Here is a 20,186-nt window from a genome sequence, read left to right on the forward strand (position 1 = left end):
TTTTAGAACAGAGGAGCCAAAGGTGGTTACAAATTGTTGCCTTTACGATTTGCTTTCCTATATCTCTCCATAAGGTAAAGAGCTTTGAGTTTATTGTAGTTAAACTGAACCTCTACATTTCAGATATTAAATGTGTTCTTTTCATAGGCTGCAGATGTTCATTGTTTGACTGCAGAGGAGAGGAACCAAGTTATACATGACCTTAAAGCAGCAGGATGGTCAGAATTAAATGAGAGAGATGCCATCTACAAAGAGTTCTCCTTCAAAAATTTTAATCAGGTAATAATTACATATTCTTGCTAGTGCCGTCGTCTGTTTGTGTCACCTTAGGCTGTGACTTTTTTTTTTTTTTTATAATCCTACTGGTTTTGGGGTCCCATGTGGATCCAGGGTCCAAATCCTCTCTTCCTCAAGAATTCAATGGCAGTTGCTCTGTCCTTGTTGACAGGTGCTATCATCTAACCAGGTGATTCTCAGATGTATGGGAAGGGAATTGTTTTTGTCATTTGGAAAATCAGATTCTGAAACCATTGTGTTGGTGTTGATTAGGATATATAGTTTCCTTTCATATTCTTTTTATTTAAAAAAATTTTTTAAAAGTTTTTAAAATTTACACCCAAATTAGTTAGCATATAGTGCAACAATGATTTCAGGAGTAGATTCCTTAGTGCCCCTTACCCATTTAGCCCATCCCCTCTCCCAAAACCCCTCCAGTAACCCTCTCTTTGTTCTCCATGTTTATGAGTCTCTTCTGTTTTGTTCCCTTCCCTGTTTTTATATTATTTTTGTTTTCTTTCCCTTATGTTCATCTGTTTTGTCTCTTAAAGACCTCATGTGAGTGAAGTCATATGATTTTTGTCTTTCTTTGACTAATTTCACTTAGCATAATACTTTCCAGTTCCATCCACATAGTTGCAAATGGCAAGATTTCATTCTTTTTGATTGCTGAGTAATACTCCATTGTATAGATATACCACATCTTCCTTATCCATTCAGCCATCGATGCACATTTGGGCTCTTTCCATCCTTTGGCTGTTGTGGATAGTGCTGCTATAAACACGGGGGTGCATGTGTCCCTTCGAAACAGCACACCTGTATCCCGTCGATAAATGCCTAGTAGTGCAGTTGCTGGGTCATAGGGTAGTTTTATTTTTAGTTTTTTGAGGAACCTCCATACTGTTTTCCAGAGTGGCTGCACCAGGTTGCATTCCCATCCTTTCAAATTCTAAATAATATTAAAAGGTAGTATGGGTGGCACTTGGGTGGCTCAGTCGGTTAAGCGTCTCTTGATTTCGGCTCAGGTCATGATTTCACGGTTTGTGAGTTTGAGCCCTGCATCTGGCTCTGTGCTCCCTCTCTCTAAATAAATAAATAAGCTAAAAAAAAAAAAAAGATAGTGTGAGTTTTTTATGTTTATCAGAAGAGGGCCAGAGTAAAAGCGATTGAGAAACATACACCTGTTTGACTGATTTCCCCTACTTTTCTTGGACGCTTGTCAAGTTTTCTTTCTCTCTGTACGTGTATTTCAGTCTCTAAATCAACCCCCAAGCTGCACCCTCTTCTCTGAATGGCTCATTTTCCCCCAGCCCAAGAGCCAGCCCTTGCAGCTTTTCTTAAAAGCTGACTTCCCCCCTTGGAGACTCAGCCTTAACAAGGTAACTGTTCCATTAGGGCCCCACCCTCTTTAGAGAGTCATCTCCCATGACTTACCCTGCAGCTTTCACTCCACTGCGTTTATACAAGGTCAGTACTTTTGACTATTTCATGTTTGTTCAGTTAGTTTGGTAATCCTCTGGACAGATTTATTGTTTTTGTTTATATTAGGTGTCAGCATCTAGAAGGCAGAGACCATGTTTGCTTAAATAACTCTCTATTGTACCTGACACAGTACTGGGTACAAACAGGCATTTGATAAATGCAGACATTGATTACAGTGTTTGCTGGTTTCTGGAAGGGTGTGTGAGGACCAGATTTCCACGAACGAAGCCTCCGACATGTTTTCCTAGTAAATGCTGTTGGCTCCGCTGAGCTCCATGCCCTTTTCTGCTCTCCATCCATCTGGCTGCCAGCCTTCTGCTCTGAGTCTCCAACTCCTGAGGAAACCTGGACCACGCCGACTCCCTGTCCCTGCTGCCCCATGTGCTTGACAGCTCTTGTCAGGGGCTTAGCACTCCGTGGCTGGTGGCAGGGAATCCCCTTGGTACAGTAAGCTCGTGCATAAGCTCTAGGTAGCATTTTCCAGGCTTATTAAAATTCTTACATGTGTACAGCCTGACTTCTTTAAGCCTGGGCTAATTTATTGGGCTTGAACATGTGGCTTAAAGTACTTGAGTAGTGTTGCCTCAGGCTCTGCCCAGGAGTCAGTGGTCCGGCACACTCTAACCCTGTGCTTGGGGTGACTTTCAGATATGGGAGGGAAGGGAAGCTGTGCAGGGTGTCCTTGATTAATTGTAACATTATTCATCGGGACATTTTATTTAACTGCCCCCCCCCCCCCCAATTCACTCAGTTTTTGGGAGAAAGAGGCACATGACAGGAAAATCAGCCCATGTCAGAATGTATTCAGAGAACAAGAGATTATATCCTGGGGTCAGTTTTCCAGCTAGGTCTCTTATGACTTCTGCATGTACAATGGCCTGTAATTGCAACTGTTGTCATGACACTTGTCGGTGCCCACCAGCCCAGAATCACCAGGGACACACCTTGGGCTCCGTTGAGCATGCCGGGCTTATTTTCTTGTTGCAGTGAGGGAGATTGCACACCACAGGGAGCTGTGGAGCATCTCAGGGAGATGGTGTTGGAAAGATGGTTTAGTCTGATTAGATGCTGTCAGAAATGGGCAGTTCTGTGCTTCAGTATTTGAATACATCTTACCAGTAGGGAGAGTTAGGCTAAAGTGGGGCCAAAGCTGAGACTGGGAAAGAAATCATTCATTAGCTGGGAGAGGAGGGTGTTTGGTATTTTGTGGTGTGGACAGTGTTCACGTTTTGTCTGTGTTCACATAACCTTGCAGGGTGGTCTTGTTTTTGTTTGAACCCATCACAGTAGCAGAGTGGCCTTGTCTGGCGTTGATGTTCACGTTTAACCCCAGCGCCTTGGTGTGAGTGCCAGGCTGGCTCCCGGACATCAGGAGTCGCCTTTCTCTTTTTCACAAGTGATGTTTAGAGTGGTGACCCTCTTGCACTGATAGATCCTCATTTACCTTTTATTTAGGGAAGAAAAGATACTGGTTTTTATTAACATAAAACACTAAAATAGGATGTTGTAAATTAAAAAAAAAATCCCATTGTAACTCCTCTCATCTAGGTTTTCTTCTTTTCTAGTCTTTCTCTGCCAAGAGTTGACTCACATTGTAGAAATTGTTCATGCAGTTAAATTTTAACAATCAGCTTAATTTTTATTATAAAGGTAATATTTGTTAACTCAACAAATATTTATTAAACATCTTCTTTGTGCCAGGCACAATTCTTAGCTCATGTAGCTCCCATTCTAGTGGAGAAGATATCTACACAAGTAGATAATATCATTTCAGGTAGAGCTAAGTGCCATGAAGAAGCGTAAAGTAGGATACTGGAATGCAGGCTGATGGAGGAGTGTACGCACTGTTTAAGATGGAGTGGTCTGGTCTGGAGGGCCCTCTTTAGGGAGGGGACATCTGAGGCCTGAATCATGTGAAGGAGCTCAGCCAAAGCAACAGCATTCCTGAAGGAGAGAAAAGTGAGTACAAAATTCCTGAAGCAGGCATGATCTTGGCCTGACTGAGGAAGTGCCAGAAAGCCAGTGTTCTGGAGTGAGCAGAAAGGAGAGACTGGTAGGAGATGAGGCTGAGGAGAGGGAGCGGCCAGAGCACTGGAGCCTTGTCTGTATGGTGAGGAGTTTAGATTTTAGTCTGTGTGGGAAGGCTACTGGGATTTCAAGCAGAGAAGTGCCAAGGTTTGGTTATGTTCTAAGAAGGTTTTAAGATGCACATACCCATTGTCTAATCTAGAAATTTATCTTCTAGATACTGTGCTCCATGGATGCAAATGGATATATGAGGATGTTGGCCTAGAATATTCTGTTGCGAGTGGGCATTTCCATGTGCCCCAGGCACACCTTGATGAGATGATGTCTCCCTTGCTCAAGCAGCCCCGCCCTTAGTGAGAGTTCGGGAGGCCTGCTGTGGTCTGTGCCCTCCTGCCAGTGGCAGTACCTCCCCATGGCTTCGCCGTATGTCCTCAACTCTGTAAACGGAGTGAGCTGAGGATGATAGTGTTAGATTGGCTCTGGGGGAAGGGGTCAGGCAAGCATGGTCCCTCGGTTTTGGTGCAAGGTAGAGCTGCTCTCAGAACTGGTCCCCTCTCTCCCTTAACACAGTTCAGCCCACACTGAGTGTTAGCATATATTTAAAAAAAACTCTTGGCTGAACATACAGGTAAAATTACATTCTTTTTAATCCTCTTAGTAGGTTACGAACATTTTTCAGGTCTCTGTATAGTCTTTTTACTTAAATAAATCTTCAGGAGTAAGGTTACATTAGGTTAGGTGTTACAGTTTTTAAATGGTTTGCTTATGCAGAGTGTGTAAAATGGTGTTACCAGTTTGCTTTAGAATTCTTTTCTTTTATTACCATAGAAAATGAATCATACGTTTCAGAAAGATTTTTAGTGACCCTGGGTGAAAAACCTATTGCTCAAAGCTTGGGTTATTGTAGATTTTACCATAGTAATAAGTAGAAAGCAAAATATATTAGAACTTTTTTTTTTTTCTTAGTAGTTTTATTCTAGGATATGATCAGTTCCAAGTAGTCCACATTCATGTTAATAGCTGAGGCAGGTGCAAATATTTAGAGACTATAAATGCAGAATACCCAAGGGATTCTAGCTGCGTCGGTGGATGACGTGGCCATAGGTTTCTGTTGCTGATAGCTGCTGTGCTTCCTTGGGGTGGGTCGCCCCGAGCCGCCGCGTGTTGAGAGTTGGTGGTCAGCGTGACAGGCATGGTGAGACTCCTTGAGGGGTCAGAGCATAGCAGTGCCAGGACGTGAGGCCGGAAGTTTCCATACTTGGAGTGCTTGGACTCACACAGGGTGGGGTGAGCATTTGTAAGGGCGTTTTGCCTTTTTTCTGTTCATGTAGACTTAAGGAGGGAGAGGCCTCTAAGTGATAGACAAACTGACTCTTAGGTGTTTGGCAACTGCAGGGGCGACTGTGTTGAAAGAAGAGAATGTCAGTTAGAAATGCGGGTGTGAGTATCCCGTAAAGGTAAATTTTGTTAGGCGTTGTCGTGTGTGTGGACAAGTCGGTAGCTTACAAATGAGGCACAGTTTGAAGCTGTGGAAGTAGGTGCAGGAGGTGAGCCTTTGGAACCCAGGAAACAGCTTCTCCAGAAGCCAGCAGGTGGAGCCCTCCAGGACTGGCTGGGCAGCACAACCCCCTGGGAGGGCTGTCCCCGTTCTCCCACCCTTGTTCAGTATGGAAAGAAGCTTAGTATCAGGAATAGGTAAGCAGTGGCAGTGGGACGCCTGGTTTGGTATCTTTTGAGCGAACGGAGAATTCCAGGTGGAGGATCCAAGTGGTTTCCAGTTGACTGGGGAAAGGAACTGAGCTTTGTGAGAAAGAACTGTGATTCCCTGCGTTCCTGGAGGAGCTCCTGTACCTTGTCTCTTCTTCCTCCAGCGGACCCGCACTCGAAGCATTTGATTTTGTTAGAACGAATCATATGAACTGGCGGACACTCAGCCAGTTTGACCTACGGAAAATGGCCCTTTTCAGTCTAATGGCGTGTCACAGGTACGGCTTGCAGGCAGGATCCAAGCCTCACGTCTTTGACATCTCGTTTATCACATTTGGTTTCTGTGACTGCTGCCATCAAGAGAGTGGGGAGTGGGGAGGGCCACTCCCCTCTGAATGGCCTGGGCCGTGAGAGTGGTGGTGCCAGGGAACCCCATTTCGTGCATCCAGCGGCACTAAGCACCATATGTGAGTTTGGGGTTTGTAAAATGTTCCCCTTCCTGTGCCCCCGAGCTCCTGCCTGCTTGCTCTTGCCATAGAGCACTTGAAAATTACTGTTGCTGAACTTACTTTATAAAAATGTTTTATTGAGGAATTTGATAATAGGCTCATGGTTAACATTTTGAAACACTTAGTGAAGTCAGAAGCTTGATGATACCAGAACAAAGACAACTCTTAATGAAAATCTTAACAGTTCTCAGTGGGACAGGACTCTTACCAGTTCTCATTGTGAACAAATTAATTCAGGTTGCGTTGCTCATTATCATAAGCCAGAACCTGGTGCACATCAAAGTTCTGAGTCAGCACTGCAATAATATAAATGGCACATCTGATGACTCTTGAAGGTGGATACTTGTTCTGCCTGTTGAGAGTAGGGAAACACTCCCAGGAGGATGTTCCTGAGATTGAGGCATCATGTAGGTTAGAGAGTGTCCTTTGCTTTTAACACAGAGGGTAATATGTTTGTGTCTGGGAGCCAGGTAGAGTGAAAACCTACCTGCTTACCCCACATAGTAGCTTGTGCTTAACTTGTGCCCACTGAGAGGCTTTGTAGCCACAGCTGACTAGAAACCTGAGGAAGTGTCCTTCATTACCACTGGAATGGAGAGGAGAGACACATTTCAGCAAACTTTACCTAACATTTGAGGAGCTAATTAAAATATCGGTGTGATATTTCCATGTTAGTGCTCGCTTTGGAGTTTTTCCTGGGTTTCCAGGGAGCCAGGGGCAGGATGATGCTGATGTTGTCAGGCGGTGGCTGGGACACTAGGGTCGGTCTTCAGGGTAGGGAGATTCGAGCCTAAGATGGTATCATTTGGAGTCTTGCTTCTGCTGTTTATCTCATAAACTAAGTTTAGACCTGATGTGTATTTGTAAAAACATATGTAATAGACAAGGGGAAATGTAAAACAGGTGTCAAAAATGCAAATGTGACACCACAGTGCAGTGTGAAAATGCCGTGCCCACTATACCGCCTTTTAATAAAAATGGACTTTTAACTGCATCGTTTTTCTTCGTCGTATAGTAAATCTTCTGTTTACAGAACTTAGCCTGAGTATTTTGTGAAAGTCAAACAGCCAAGAAATATAATTTCCTCAGCAGTCTTTGTCTTGCCCTTTTACAGATGGCGTAAAATCAGGTGTGTAAAAAATAAAAAGCAGTTAGAGCTGACGTGAAAGGTATTTCAGATTTATGCTTTGCAGATGATATTGGTATGATTAATGCATTCATTGCTTTTTTTTATTGCTTTTCACAGATAATGTACATGATGCATGGAAAAGGTTGTGGGTTTAAATCTTTGCCAGCTTTAGACTGTGAATATCAACAGATGTTATCATATAACTACTATAATTATTATAAAATAAAAAATTTTTCATGAAATACATTGACATAAATTTCATTCATGTAAATTGCTTTCATTAGTATAAAACCTTAGCGTAGCTGTTAGGGTTTGTGAAGCACTTTAGATGAGATTAACTTGGTATAATGTGGTCAGAAATGGGTTGCTTTAAATTTAACTGACAAGAAAATAACACTCAAAAGTTAGGAAATTACCGAGGCATTTGTTTTCCGCCTGTGTTACTGGGACCGCTTAAACAAGTTGAATATGAATTAATAACAATGGACTGCTGGCTCAATAATTACAGAAAATAATTTAAAGGAGGCCTTAAATAATAACTTCAATGTATTTTGGTCTTGCTCTGTTCTGTTTCTGTTTTTCTTGAGCATAGCAGCCCATTGAAAACAGTGTTCAGGTTTGCAAAGCAAGAGTTCTGTCAGAGTTTTGGTGCATTAGGGCTGTGACATAGAAACTTAAATTCAGCTTTTTCAAAAATGGATCTGGGGGTGCGTGAAGGAGTGGCCTTAACAGCTAGTCAGCTCTCCGTAGCAGCAAATACAATGGCACACTCCTGTTTCTGTGGCTGGGGGTGTGCTGTGACCACTTGCCCTCTGCCCTCAGGAGGGATTCAGCCCACCAGTGTGGACAGGTGGGTGAGGGGCCTCTTCCGTGGCTTGAAGCTCTTTGTGTTCTGCTCTTTTTCCTATACCCTCGTAAACAAAACAGACCAGTACATGGTCTCCCATGTTTTGCAGATAATTAACCGTCATATTGCCTTGCCCTTCTGATCCAGGTTGGAATGGGCCATTTTAACTAATCCATTGAATTTCACAGAAGGACCCTGGAGCTGACTGAGATGGCGGGATTGCTTTTGGTCATACTGGGTCATGTCACAGTGGGTGTCAGCTCACATCTCTGATTCCTACAGCAACATTTCTAGATCCTACTGTGATACAGAAAGTTGTTTTTGTTTTTACTTTTATTTTTTCCTAGGAGATATCTTTTTTCCAAGGACTACCTGTTGGATTACTTTCTACTTTAAATGGGTTTGACAACACTTCCCTGAGAAAGGCACTATTCACCAGCTAAAACAAACAAAGCTGTACTTGTTTAAGAGTAACCCAGGAATCACTGTTGAGCAATCAGAGGTCATTTATTGTATCGTTAAAGTCAATCCTATCAAAACAGCAAACGCCACTAATGAATCTGTTTGCTCCTATGCTCTCAACCAGCAAGACAGGATTGTGGCCTTCTAGCATATCATTCATCAGTTTGATTTGAAATGCCCTGTCCTCAGCCGTTGCGGCCCTGGCTGTGGACACATACTGGGCACTTGGAGCAGACCCAGTCAGGGTCAGGTAGGGAGCCACATGGTCTTCCCACCAAGAGCCACAGAGCCTACCTGTGGTGGGATCAGTGAATGTAGCCAGGTCTTGAGCTGGCAACCACTGAGGGACTAGCTCCACTCTGAGCGTGGAAGGACAGTGTAAAAGAAGTACATGATTCCGTTTCTGCCCAGAAGTCCTTCCAATTTTTTTGTGTGTGTGTTTTTTTAAGATTTTATTTTATTTTTAATTTTTTAAAGTTTATTTATTTTGAGAGATACAGAGACAGTGTTGTGTAGGGGAAGGGCAGAGAGAGAGAGAGAGAGAGAGAGAGAGAGAGAGAGAGAGAATCCCAAGCAGGCTCTGCACTGTCAGAGCAGAGCCCGATGCAGGACTCAGACTCATGAAACCCTGAGAACACCACCTGAGCCAAAACCAAGAGTCAGACGCTTAGTCAACTGAGCCACTAGCTGCCCCCCTAAAGATTTTATTTTATATTTTGTATTTTTAAAAATGTTTTAAAATTTATTTTTGAAGGAGGGAGACAGAGCATGAGTGGGGGAGGAGCAGAGAGAGAGGGAGACACAGAATCAGAAGCAGGCTCCAGGCTCTGAGCTGTCAGCACAGAGCCTGACATGGGGCTTGAACTCACGAACCATGAGATCATGACCTGAGCTGAAGTTGGATGCTTAACCAACTGAGCCACCCAGGCGCCCCAATATTTTGTATTTTTAAATTTTTTTTTATGTTTGTTTATTTTTGAGAGAGAGAGAGACAGAGCATGAGCAGGGGAGGGGCAGAGAGAGAGGGAGACACAGAATCCGAAGCAGGCTCCAGGCTCTGAACTGACAGCACAGAGCCTGATGTGGGGCTTGAACTCATGGACCGTGAGATCATGACCTGAGCTGAAGTCAGATGCCCAAATGACTGAGCCACCCAGGCGCCCCTAAAGATTTTATTTTTAAGCAGTCTCTCCACCCATTGTAGGGCTCAAACTCACAACCCTTAGATCAAGAGTTGCATGCTCTAATAACTGAGCCAGCCAGCCGCCCAGGACCTTCCAGTGTTGTTGGGGAGGTGGCACATTTGAATTGTGTGAGACAGCTGATCTTAAATTCTTTTTTTTTAAATCTTATTTATTTTTATTTTTATTATTTATTTATTTTATTTTATTTAAAAAAAAAATTTACATCCAAGTTAGTTAGCATATAGTGCAACAATTAGGGGTAGATTCCTTAATGCCCCTTACCCATTTAGCTCATCTCCCCTCCCACAACCCCTCCAGCAAACCTCTGTTCTCCATATTTAAGAGTCTCTTCTGTTTTGTCCCCCGCCCTGTTTTTATATTATTTTTGCTTCCCTTCCCTTGTGTTCATCTGTTCTCTTAAAGTCCTCATATGAGTGAAGTCATATGATATTTTGCTTTCTCTGACTGACTAATTTCACTTAGCATAATCCCTTCTAGTTCCATCCACGTAGTTGCAAATTCTTAATGTTGATCAGGCACTAGAATGTGAAGTACTAATGAACTGAAGGAGGCATACTCCAGCATGGCTGCCTGGAGAAGGGGAGTTTTGAGTTGGTCCTTAAAAGTCTGATAGGTTGATGTAGCCTATCAGCCTATAAGTCTCTTATGCTTTGGCTCTCTCCCACTCTAACCTCTTTTTTTTTTTTTTCCTTCCCCTGCCCAATGGGTTTCTGTTAAGTTTCTCAGGATCCACATAAGAGTGAAAACATATGGTATCTGTCTTTCTCTGTATGGCTTATTTCACTGAGCATCACACTCTCCAGTTCCATCCACGTTGCTACAAAGGGCCAGATTTCATTCTTTCTCATTGCCATATAGTACTCCATTGTGTATATAAACCACAGTTTCTTTATCCATTCGTCAGTTGATGGACATTTAGGCTCTTTCCATAATTTGGCTATTGTTGAGAGTGCTGTGAAGCAACATTTTTCTACAGTTTTTTTTTTTTTTTTAATGTTTATTTTTGAGAGAGAGAGACAGAGAGCGAATGGGGGAAGGACAGAGAGAAAGAGGGAGATACAGAATCTGAAGCAAGCTCCAGGCTCTGAGCCTGATGTGGGGCTTGAACTCATGAACCACAAGATCCTGGCCTGAAGTGAAGTCAGACACTTAACCGACTGAGCCACCCAGGCACCCCAACATTTTTCTAGGTATGTCTCTTGAGGCAAGGCATATAAACGCAAAGATAAACTATTGGGATTTCATCAAAATAAAAAGCTGCTTCACAGTGGAGGAAACAGTCACCAAAACCAAAAGACAACCTACTAAATGGGAGAAGATATTTGCAAATGATATACCCAAAAAAGGGTTAGTATCCAAAATACATAAAGACCTTATAAATCTCAACACCCCAAAACAAATAATCCAATTAAAAAATGGGCTGGAGACATGAACATACATTTCTCCCAAGAAGACATCCAGATGGCCAACAGACATATGAAAAGATGCTCAACATCACTCGTCATCAGGAAAATACAATTCAGAACCATGATGAGATATCATCTCATACCTATCATAATGGTTAAAATCAACAACACAAGAAACAACACATGTTGGCAAGGATATGGAGAAGGGGAAACTTTCTTGCATTGCTGGTGGGAACCAGACTGTTGCAGTCACTGTGGAAAACAGTATGGATTTTCCTCAAAAAATTAAAAATAGAACTGCCCTATGATCCAGTAATAGCATTACTGGGTATTTGCCCAAAGAATGCAGAAACACTAATTTGAAAGGATCTTTGCTCTCCTATGTTTATTGAAGCATTATTTAAAATAGCCAAATTATAGAAGGAGTCCAGGCATCCACTCATAAATGAATGGATGAAAAAGATGTGGTATATACACGTCTGTATATGTGTGTTGTGTGTGTATATATACACACACATATATATACACATAATACACATATACACACATATACACACATGTATATATACACATACGTATATATGTGTGTGTATATATGTGTATATATACACACACACACACACCCATACCCACACACAGTGGAATATTATTCAGCCATAATCTTGGCATTTACAACAACATGGATGGTACTAGGGAGTATAATGCTAAGTGAAGTAAGTCAGAGGAGATACCATATGATTTCACTCATACATGGAATTTAAGGAACAAAATGAACAAAGGAAAAAAAAGACAAACCAAGTAGACAAACCAATTAAGCTAAATAAAAAAAAAAGTATATATTACAGCAGAATATTATTCAGTCATAAAAAATGAGGAAATTTTACCACCTGAGGGCATTATACTAAGTGAAATAAGAAAAAGACAAATACTGTATGATCTCATTTATATGTGGAATCTGAAAAACAGAAGGACTTACAGAAAAAGAGATCAGACCTGTTATCAGAGCAGGGGAAGAGAGAATTGGAGGAAGGTGGTCAACAGGTAACAAAACAAACAAACAAAGGTCTGATAGGTTTTTTGAGGGAAGGAGCTAAGGGAGGGTTAGCTGGTGGCATAGGTCAAGGACAGGGAAAAGAGGGTACATCTTATTTGTAATGCGCGATGGGAAATGAGGGCCCTAAGTTTGGTTCAGTGAGCTGGACTGAAGATTGGAAAGGTGGGTCCTTGTGCTGTCTCCCCTGGGTTCAGTGTTGTTTCAGGTTTGGAGTATGTGAGGCAGACTCAACCTTCTTTCCTCCAACTTGCTTGTACCACCTTTGTCTCAAGCACCTAGACCTGTAACTGAAGAGTTTATCTTAGTGATTACTTAATAAGAACTCATTGACATTCACCAAGACTGTGCTCTGCTCTGGGTTCACCTGGTCTCCCCCTTGAGTTCCTGTAGGAGATTTTCTTTTCTTTTCTTTTCTTTTCTTTTCTTTTCTTTCTTTTCTTTTCTTTTCTTTTCTTTTCTTTTCTTTTCTTTTCTTTTCTTTTCTTTTCTTTTCCTCTTTCCTTTTTCTCTTTCTTTCTTTCTTTCTTTCAAGTTCGTTTATTTTGAGAGAGAGAGTGACTGCACGAGTGGGATAGCGGCAGAGAGAGAGACGGAGAGGGGGAGAGAGAGAGAGAGAGAGAGAGAGAGAGAGAGAGAGAGAGAGAGAGAGAGAGAATCCCAAGTAGGGTCCACATTGTCAGCACGGAGCTCGACTCACAAACCAAACTGTGAGATCATGAACTGAGCTGAAATCAAGAGTTGGATGCTCAACTGACTGAGTCACCCAGGTGTCCCCTTTAGGAGATTTCTAATAGCCTTTTACTTCTAGGTGCTTCCTGCTTTGATTGCTCTCCATGCTGCTTTGTTGTGACTAAATTGGTCTCTGCTCAGAAAATCCTGTTTCCTTCCTGTTATATCTTACAAGACATCATCTTCTCACAGGTTTTCAAAGCTGCTGACAGTCTGGCCCTAAACTTACCTCTCATTACTTCTCTGCCGAAGGCCTCTTTCCTCTGTTAGAGATTAGAACTGTAAGATACCTGAGAGGTCACCTAGTCATCCCCGTCATTGAAGAAGTGGGGAAACCGAGGTTCAGATGGAGGGAACACGAAACAGTGGCCATGCTCCAACTGGAGCCAAGACACCCAGCATCTTGGTTCAGTTCTCTTCTACCTTTATTTAAACTGTTCTTCCCCTCCTTTGTTTCATCCCACGTATCCTACCCCAGTTTGTGCACATCTCACCGACTTCTAGAAAGTTTTTCCTGACACTTGTGCACATAGCACTCCTAAGCAATTACTATGCACTTACTGTAGGCTAGGCACTATGCTAGACACTGGGGGTGCATTGCTGAGCAGAGCAGATGTTGTCCCCATTTTCATGGAGCATACTAGATATAGTAGTGGGGGGAGAGCATAAACAAAGCAATGAATATATAATTGCAAAGTATGGTAAGTGTCATGGAGGAAAATCCTAGTAGCTAATGCTTAATGCTTAAACCTTGGGCCAGGCACTATGTTATAAGGACACTACATGTATCCACTTAATCTTTACAAAACCCTGTGAAGTAGAGACTGTGTTCCTCATTTTACAGATGAGGAAACTGAGGTTTAGATTGAGGGACTTTCCCTAAACTCCACAGGTAGTAAGCCCTAGAATTTACGATTTGACCTCAGGCAGTCTCAAAACATTTGCTAGCATGGATGCTGCCTCTCCAAGAGAAAAGATGTGAATGAGGAAGAATAAAGGTTAAGACCTAATTAAGTTTGAGGACAGCCATCATGGAAGGTCTCTTTAAGGAAGCTGATACATTTTCTTTCTTTTTTTTCCCCTTTGTTCATTGAGGCATTTTATTTGCACACTTGTATTATATTCCTAGGAAAAGGATCCCAGGATTTTCCCTCCTGTGTTTTCTTCTTGATTCTTTTTTTTTTTTTAATGTTTATTTATTTTTGACAGAGAGAGAGACAGAGCATGAGTGGGGGGAGGGGCAGAGAGAGAGGGAGACACAGAATCTGAAGCAGGCCCCAGGCTCTGAGCTGTCAGCACAGAGCCCGACGTGGGGCTTGAACTCACAGACTGCGAGATCATGACCTGAGCCGAAGTCGGACGCTCAACTCACTGAGCCACCCAGGCGCCCCTCTTCATTCTTTTTTTTTTTTTTTTTTTTTTTTTTTTTAACGTTTTATTTATTTTTGAGACAGGGAGAGACAGAGCATGAACAGGGGAGGGTCAGAGAGAGGGAGACACAGAATCCGAAACAGGCTCCAGGCTCTGAGCTGTCAGCACAGAGCCTGACTCGGGGCTGGAACTCACGGACCTCGAGATCATGACCTGAGCCGAAGTCGGCCGCTTAAACCGACTGAGTCACCCAGGCGCCGCCCCCCCCCCTTCATTCTTTTAAATTTTTTTTTTTCAATGTTTATTTATTTTGGGACAGAGAGAGACAGAGCATGAACGGGGGAGGGGCAGAGAGAGAGGGAGACACAGAATCGGAAACAGGCTCCAGGCTCTGAGCTGTCAGCACAGAGCCCGACGCGGGGCTCGAACTCACAGACCGCGAGATCGTGACCTGGCTGAAGTCGGACGCTTAACCAACTGCGCCACCCAGGCGCCCCCCCCCCCCTTCATTCTTAATGACCTATAATGCTGGCTGAGGTTGTCAGTATAATGAAATCAAAGAGATGGGAGCAGGTTATTCAGCCATTTTTGTAGATCTTTGTGTTGTACATCAATTGTAGGCCTGATCACTCCTCACAAATTTGACCTGCTGGTGAGGTTCACACTTTTCCCATTGATGTAGTCATCACTGATTTCAAATCACCAGCATAACTATCCTTCATCATCACACTGAGAAACCGAGTGATGAATTTGGACCACAGTCTTATCAGAAGGTAGCATTTGCCTCTCTTTTTGGCACTGGCACTTGAAAGCATCTGCAACAACACGCACATGCGCCATGATAGTAGTATGCAAAGATGGAGGGGAGAGGACTAGAGGGGCGAGTGTGAGGTATTATGGGAAGCGTGAGGGCTATTGCAAGACTTCCTTTTGGAAGTGGAAGTAGGTAGGTGGGCGAAGGATTGAGACCTTTTCTTAAAAGGGCCAGTGAGAGAACTTAGAGGATGGAGTGGAAAGGGGTGGGAAGCAAACAAGACAGGAGGAGAATAGTAAGGAGGCTGTGTATTCATCCAGGTGAGATCTCACTGTTAAGGTGGACCCAGCAGGAGACTGTGGACTGGGGCAGTGACAGAGGGCCAGCAGAGTGCTATAGAGGTTGGAGCTGTATTTAGGAGCTTATATGAGCAGGAACCAGGGCTGCCACACACAGCTCTTCTAAAGAGAAAACCCAGGATCCTGTGACTCTGGAGGGGTGGTGTTGGGTGGTGAGGAAGAAGAGTAGGGAGTGTTAAAAATGATTTCCAGATTTAGGACCTGAGGAACTGGGTGGTCACAAGTGGCCTTAATTAAGCTGGGGAAGTGTGGAAGGGGAACGAGATGGGGGTGCTGGGATCAAGATTTCTGGTTTGAACATTGTTAATTGTGAATTGCTGGGAGACTTGAAGAAGATAGTTTTATGTCTGAGTTAGGAACTTAGAGTAAAGGTCTGGGTTGTGGGTAACTGGAGCGTCTCAGGTATGTGTGGAAAAAAGCCAGGGTAATAGATGAGACCACTTAGGCAGAAACTGTGGTGTGAGGTGAGAAGAGGGCTCAGGACTCAGTCCATTTTAGGAGTTGGAGGGAAGGGGAGGAGCTGGCAGAAAACTGAGAAAGACTTATTATTATTAGTGAAATAGGAAGAAAATCAGATCAGTGTTGTATCACAGAATCCTAAAGAAGATGATGGTTTAAAAGGGAGAGAGGGATCAGTTCTGCTGAGATTCCCAAGTAATACAAAGGATGACCACTGTATTAAGTGGCATGGATGTCATCCATGACCATAGTAAGGATGGCTTGGATAATATTGGGTTGCAGGCCAGCCTGGACAGGAAGGCGAGCTCATGTGCCTTATACAGATCTTTGTAGCCATAGGCGTTAGTCTCTTGTTTGTTCTTCCACTTTGATTTCAGCCCCTGGGTTATCTTGTTTGTGGTGTTCTTTCAGCCTTGTTTGGTTGTCGAATCCATGAACGGTAGAGCTAGAACAGATGAGGCAACCAGGGCTTGGGACTGAAATGGTTTTGCTCACCTTAACAAGGAACCAGTGGCAGAATTAGCATGTGACTAAGTTCACATTAGATCATGCAGCAGAGAAATGTAGCTACTCACCTTTGTCTCTCCCCATCTAAGGTAGGAGCACCTTGAGGGCAGAGACTCTGGTTGTGCTTGTGTACATTTCCCACAGTACCCAGGCCAGTGTTACCTAATTTTTTTTTTGTTTTGTTTTGTTTTTGGTTTTGTTTTTTAACTTAGATAGATCTAGGTGTATTTGGAATACATGAGATCCGTTCATTGGGTTCACCATAGGTGATCCTAGCAGTGCCCTTAGCCCCAGAGAGTTGTATTTTTCATCTCTTTGTCTCCTACAGGTTATTACCTAAAATCCTTTCTCACCAGGGACTTTCCCCCTCCCTCATTTCCTTAGTCTTGGACACAGTTGGTTCGTAACAGTGACTGGTGTTTTTGGCCACTAAATATTTGTGTATGCTGGGATGAACTCTGATGCCATGGTGCACTTCCCAGAAAAACAGCAAAGATTGTGTTGGTGTTCAGGTTGCACTTTTGAAGTATCAGAGAAAAAAATGGGCTACTTATGGCATCTGTAGTAAATTGCCTCCAATAATGAGAGACTGAGGTTAGCATTTAGAATTTTGGCTCCACAGATTCAGCTACCCATAACTTTGTCTTCTGTGAATCTTGGTGTCCTGAGGGCCCTTGGTAAATTCTTCCAGGCTTTCACAAAGTATCACACTGGGAGACTGCCACAGGCCTGTTCACCTGCTATAGATTAGGCACTCATTTCTGTTTCAAGACAGTCTTTTTTTTTTTTTAAGAGAGTGTGCCATCGGGAAGAGGGGCAGAAGGGGAGAAAGAGAGAAAATCTCAAGCAAGCTCCATGCTCAGCACAGAGTCTGATGTGGGGCTCGATCTCATGATGCTGGGATCATGACCTGAGCCAAAATCAAGAGTCGGACGCTCAACCAACTGAGCCCCCCAGGTGTCCCTCAAGACAATTCTTTTAATCCCAGATATGTTTTTTGTTTTGTTTTTCCCTTTTCTGTGATTACCGGTCTAGCACTTTTGGATGACTTAAAAAAAGAATAACTTGCTGGTGTTATAGGTAGGAAAGTTTAAAAATTTACTGGATACATTTTCCAGGAATTATTTTCACAAATTTTGATGAGACGAAAAATGTTGCTTTAAGTTCAGTTTGTATAGGTAACTTTTTTTTTTTTTAACATTTATTTATCCTTTGAGAGACATCTAAAGTGATAGCGTGAGTGGGAGAGGGGCAGAGAGAGAGGGAGTCACAGATTCCAAAGCAGGTGCCCAGCTCTGAGCTGTCAGCACAGAGCCCAATTCCGGGTTTGAACTCCCAAACCGCGAGATCATGACCTGAGCCAAAGTCTGACGCTTAACCAGCTGAGCCACCCAGGTGCCCCTGAATAGGTAGCTCTTAATGTTGCATGATTTGCCTGAAATGTAGCAACATCAGTTGTCCTTGTGAGTTTGGAGAGTCACAAAAAATTTTATGAACTAAGTAGTATTTGTGCTTCTAGTAGGTGGTAGATGCTTTCTGTTAGAGACCTGTGAGATAATGTAGATTGTTACATTGAAGCTTTTCAGCAGCCTTGCAGAGTTAGGTGTTGTAACACAGTTTGGTCATGGTCAAAGCAGGGAAGTGAAGGAACCTGCGCAGACTTAACAGAGGAAGGAGGCCATCCTTCCAGGGCCAGGCTCCTGCCCTAAGGCCAAAGTTCTTACCTCACTTGAATCTGTTATTTCGAAGGTTTGCGGAATAATTCAAGCTGTGGATTGACTTTCTGTTTCGGAATGTTTTAGACCTTTGAATGACCATCTCTGCTGTTAAGTTCAAAATTGAGTCTCTTTCTTTGTTTAGGAAAAAAAAATGTCTATTTTGGAGGGCCTAAATGAGGCTACATGTTCTTTGCATATTTTGGAGAAAAGGGAAACCAGCTACCGTTTGGATTAAAAAATTTTTTTTTTATTTTTTATTTTTTTTATTTTTTGGGACAGAGAGAGACAGAGCATGAACGGGGGAGGGGCAGAGAGAGAGGGAGACACAGAATCGGAAACAGGCTCCAGGCTCCGAGCCATCAGCCCAGAGCCCGATGCGGGGCTCGAACTCACGGACCGCGAGATCGTGACCTGGCTGAAGTCGGACGCTTAACCGACTGCGCCACCCAGGCGCCCCCCCCCCCCAAAAAATTTTTTTTTAAACATTTACTCATTTTTGAGAGTGAGAGAGACAGAGTATGAGCGGGGGAGGGGCAGAGAGAGAAGGAGACACAGAATCCGAAGCAGGTCCAGGCTCTGAGCTGTCAGCACAGGGCCTGACGCAGGGTTCGAACTCACAAACTGAGATCATGACCTGAGCCAAAGTCGGATGCTCAACTGACTGAGCCACACAGGTGCGCCAACTACTGTTTGGATTTTGACCTGTAAATTGCTATATGGTTTCCTATGCCTTGCCCTGATAGCATTGATTTATAATACTTGATCATTCAGTTATTTGCCCTAAGTCGACTACAGATTGGAAGTCAACCTCTATCTGGAGAGGGAAGTCACTTCCAGATAGGTCTGCAGAGAGCAGCTAAAAACTTTACTTGCCAACTTTACTTCTCTGTGTAGAAAAGATAAACTTGTCCTCCACTGAGAGACTCCAGCTTTCTGAGTTACCATACAGCTGTGGATACATATGTGTAGAAGAGAAGGGCAATTGTAATTCTGAATGTCTTCGAATGTGATTCTGCTATGCAAGCTTGAGAGCAAGTCTCTTCCATTGTCTTATTTGTTTTAAACAGCAAGCTTTCAGGGGCACCTGGGTGGGTCAGTCGGTTAAGCTTCCCACACCTGATTTCAGCTCAGGTCATGATCTCATGGTGCGTGGGTTTCAGCCCCATATTAGGCTCTGTGCTGACAGCGTGGAGCCTGCTTGGGACAGTCTCACACTCTCTCTGTCTCTCTCTCCCTCTCTCTCTCTCAAAAATAAATAAACATTAAAAAAAACTTGCAAGCTTTCAATAGAAGGATTTAGCATTTATATATTACTTGTATACCCCACAGACATCAGCCAGGCCTCTCTCACTCTTCTGGGAATGATGGCACCCTGTTATATTTGTGTGGTGTGTTTAGCTTGTTAATAAATACATTTTTTTCCCTGATTGCATATTATGTTTTATAATTTGAGCAGCAGAAAAAGTACAAAGAAGAAAAATATATCTCTAATCCGGCTCCCTACTTATAAAGCAGTGTGTGTGAATGTGTATTTTGTCAGTATGTACGTATGTATGTGTGTATATATATTTGCGGTCATATTGTAAATGTATTTTGCTCAGTTGCTTTTTTTTCTTCATGTACAGTTTCTCTGTCAGTAAAATATTTCACTTCATGACTTTTAATGGTTGGATATATGTAGTATTCCACTGGACAGAAAGGCCATATTTAATTTAACCAATACCTTTCTATAGTAACTAACCTGTTCACAGATGAGGCTTAGTGAGCCTACCTTTTCTAAATGATCCATGTACCTTCTGCCAGTCGGTCACAAAAGTAGCAGGGATTCATACCAGCTTCTTCTTGTTAAAGAGACTCAGGGTCTTGATGTCCTTGGAGATCAGGCATAGATCCAGTTACTTGTTAAAAAAAAAGTAAATAGAAATCATCGCCTAGATTGAGTTGATCTACTGAAGCTAAAAAAATCAAGCCCTTTCAAGTTACTTGAGAAGGTCAGAAGGAAAATGTTATGTTTCAGGGCTTTGTAGCTACCATTCTCACAGCTTAGTGCAGTGATGTAGGGAATATTTTCGTAGAAATGTTTCTCTTTTAGAGATTTTTTTTCAGATAAAGAAGGCTTGTTTAATTCAGGAAGAGTTATTTCATAGGAAATTAAATCTTTGTAAATCCTCTATCACATTTCCA

The 20,186-nt window shown here is 42.8% G+C and overlaps 1 protein-coding gene and 1 long non-coding RNA gene across 5 annotated transcripts in view; one reads left to right on the forward strand and one right to left on the reverse strand.

Moving 5' to 3' along the window:
* PCBD2 (pterin-4 alpha-carbinolamine dehydratase 2) overlaps nucleotides 1–20,186 on the forward strand; it is a 78,400-nt gene that overhangs the window by 2,947 nt on the left and 55,267 nt on the right. For all 4 annotated transcript variants that reach the window (XM_023255388.2, XM_023255386.2, XM_045059113.1 and 1 more), the window contains exon 2: nucleotides 148–279. In XM_023255388.2, the coding sequence (XP_023111156.2) occupies nucleotides 148–279 (132 nt within the window). The remainder of the gene's footprint in view (nucleotides 1–147; nucleotides 280–20,186) is intronic.
* Nucleotides 1–20,186, reverse strand: part of LOC123385882 — a 35,712-nt gene that overhangs the window by 197 nt on the left and 15,329 nt on the right. The window lies entirely within an intron of this gene.

This window comes from Felis catus, chromosome A1, assembly GCF_018350175.1.
Source record: "Felis catus isolate Fca126 chromosome A1, F.catus_Fca126_mat1.0, whole genome shotgun sequence".
NCBI lineage: Eukaryota > Metazoa > Chordata > Mammalia > Carnivora > Felidae > Felis > Felis catus.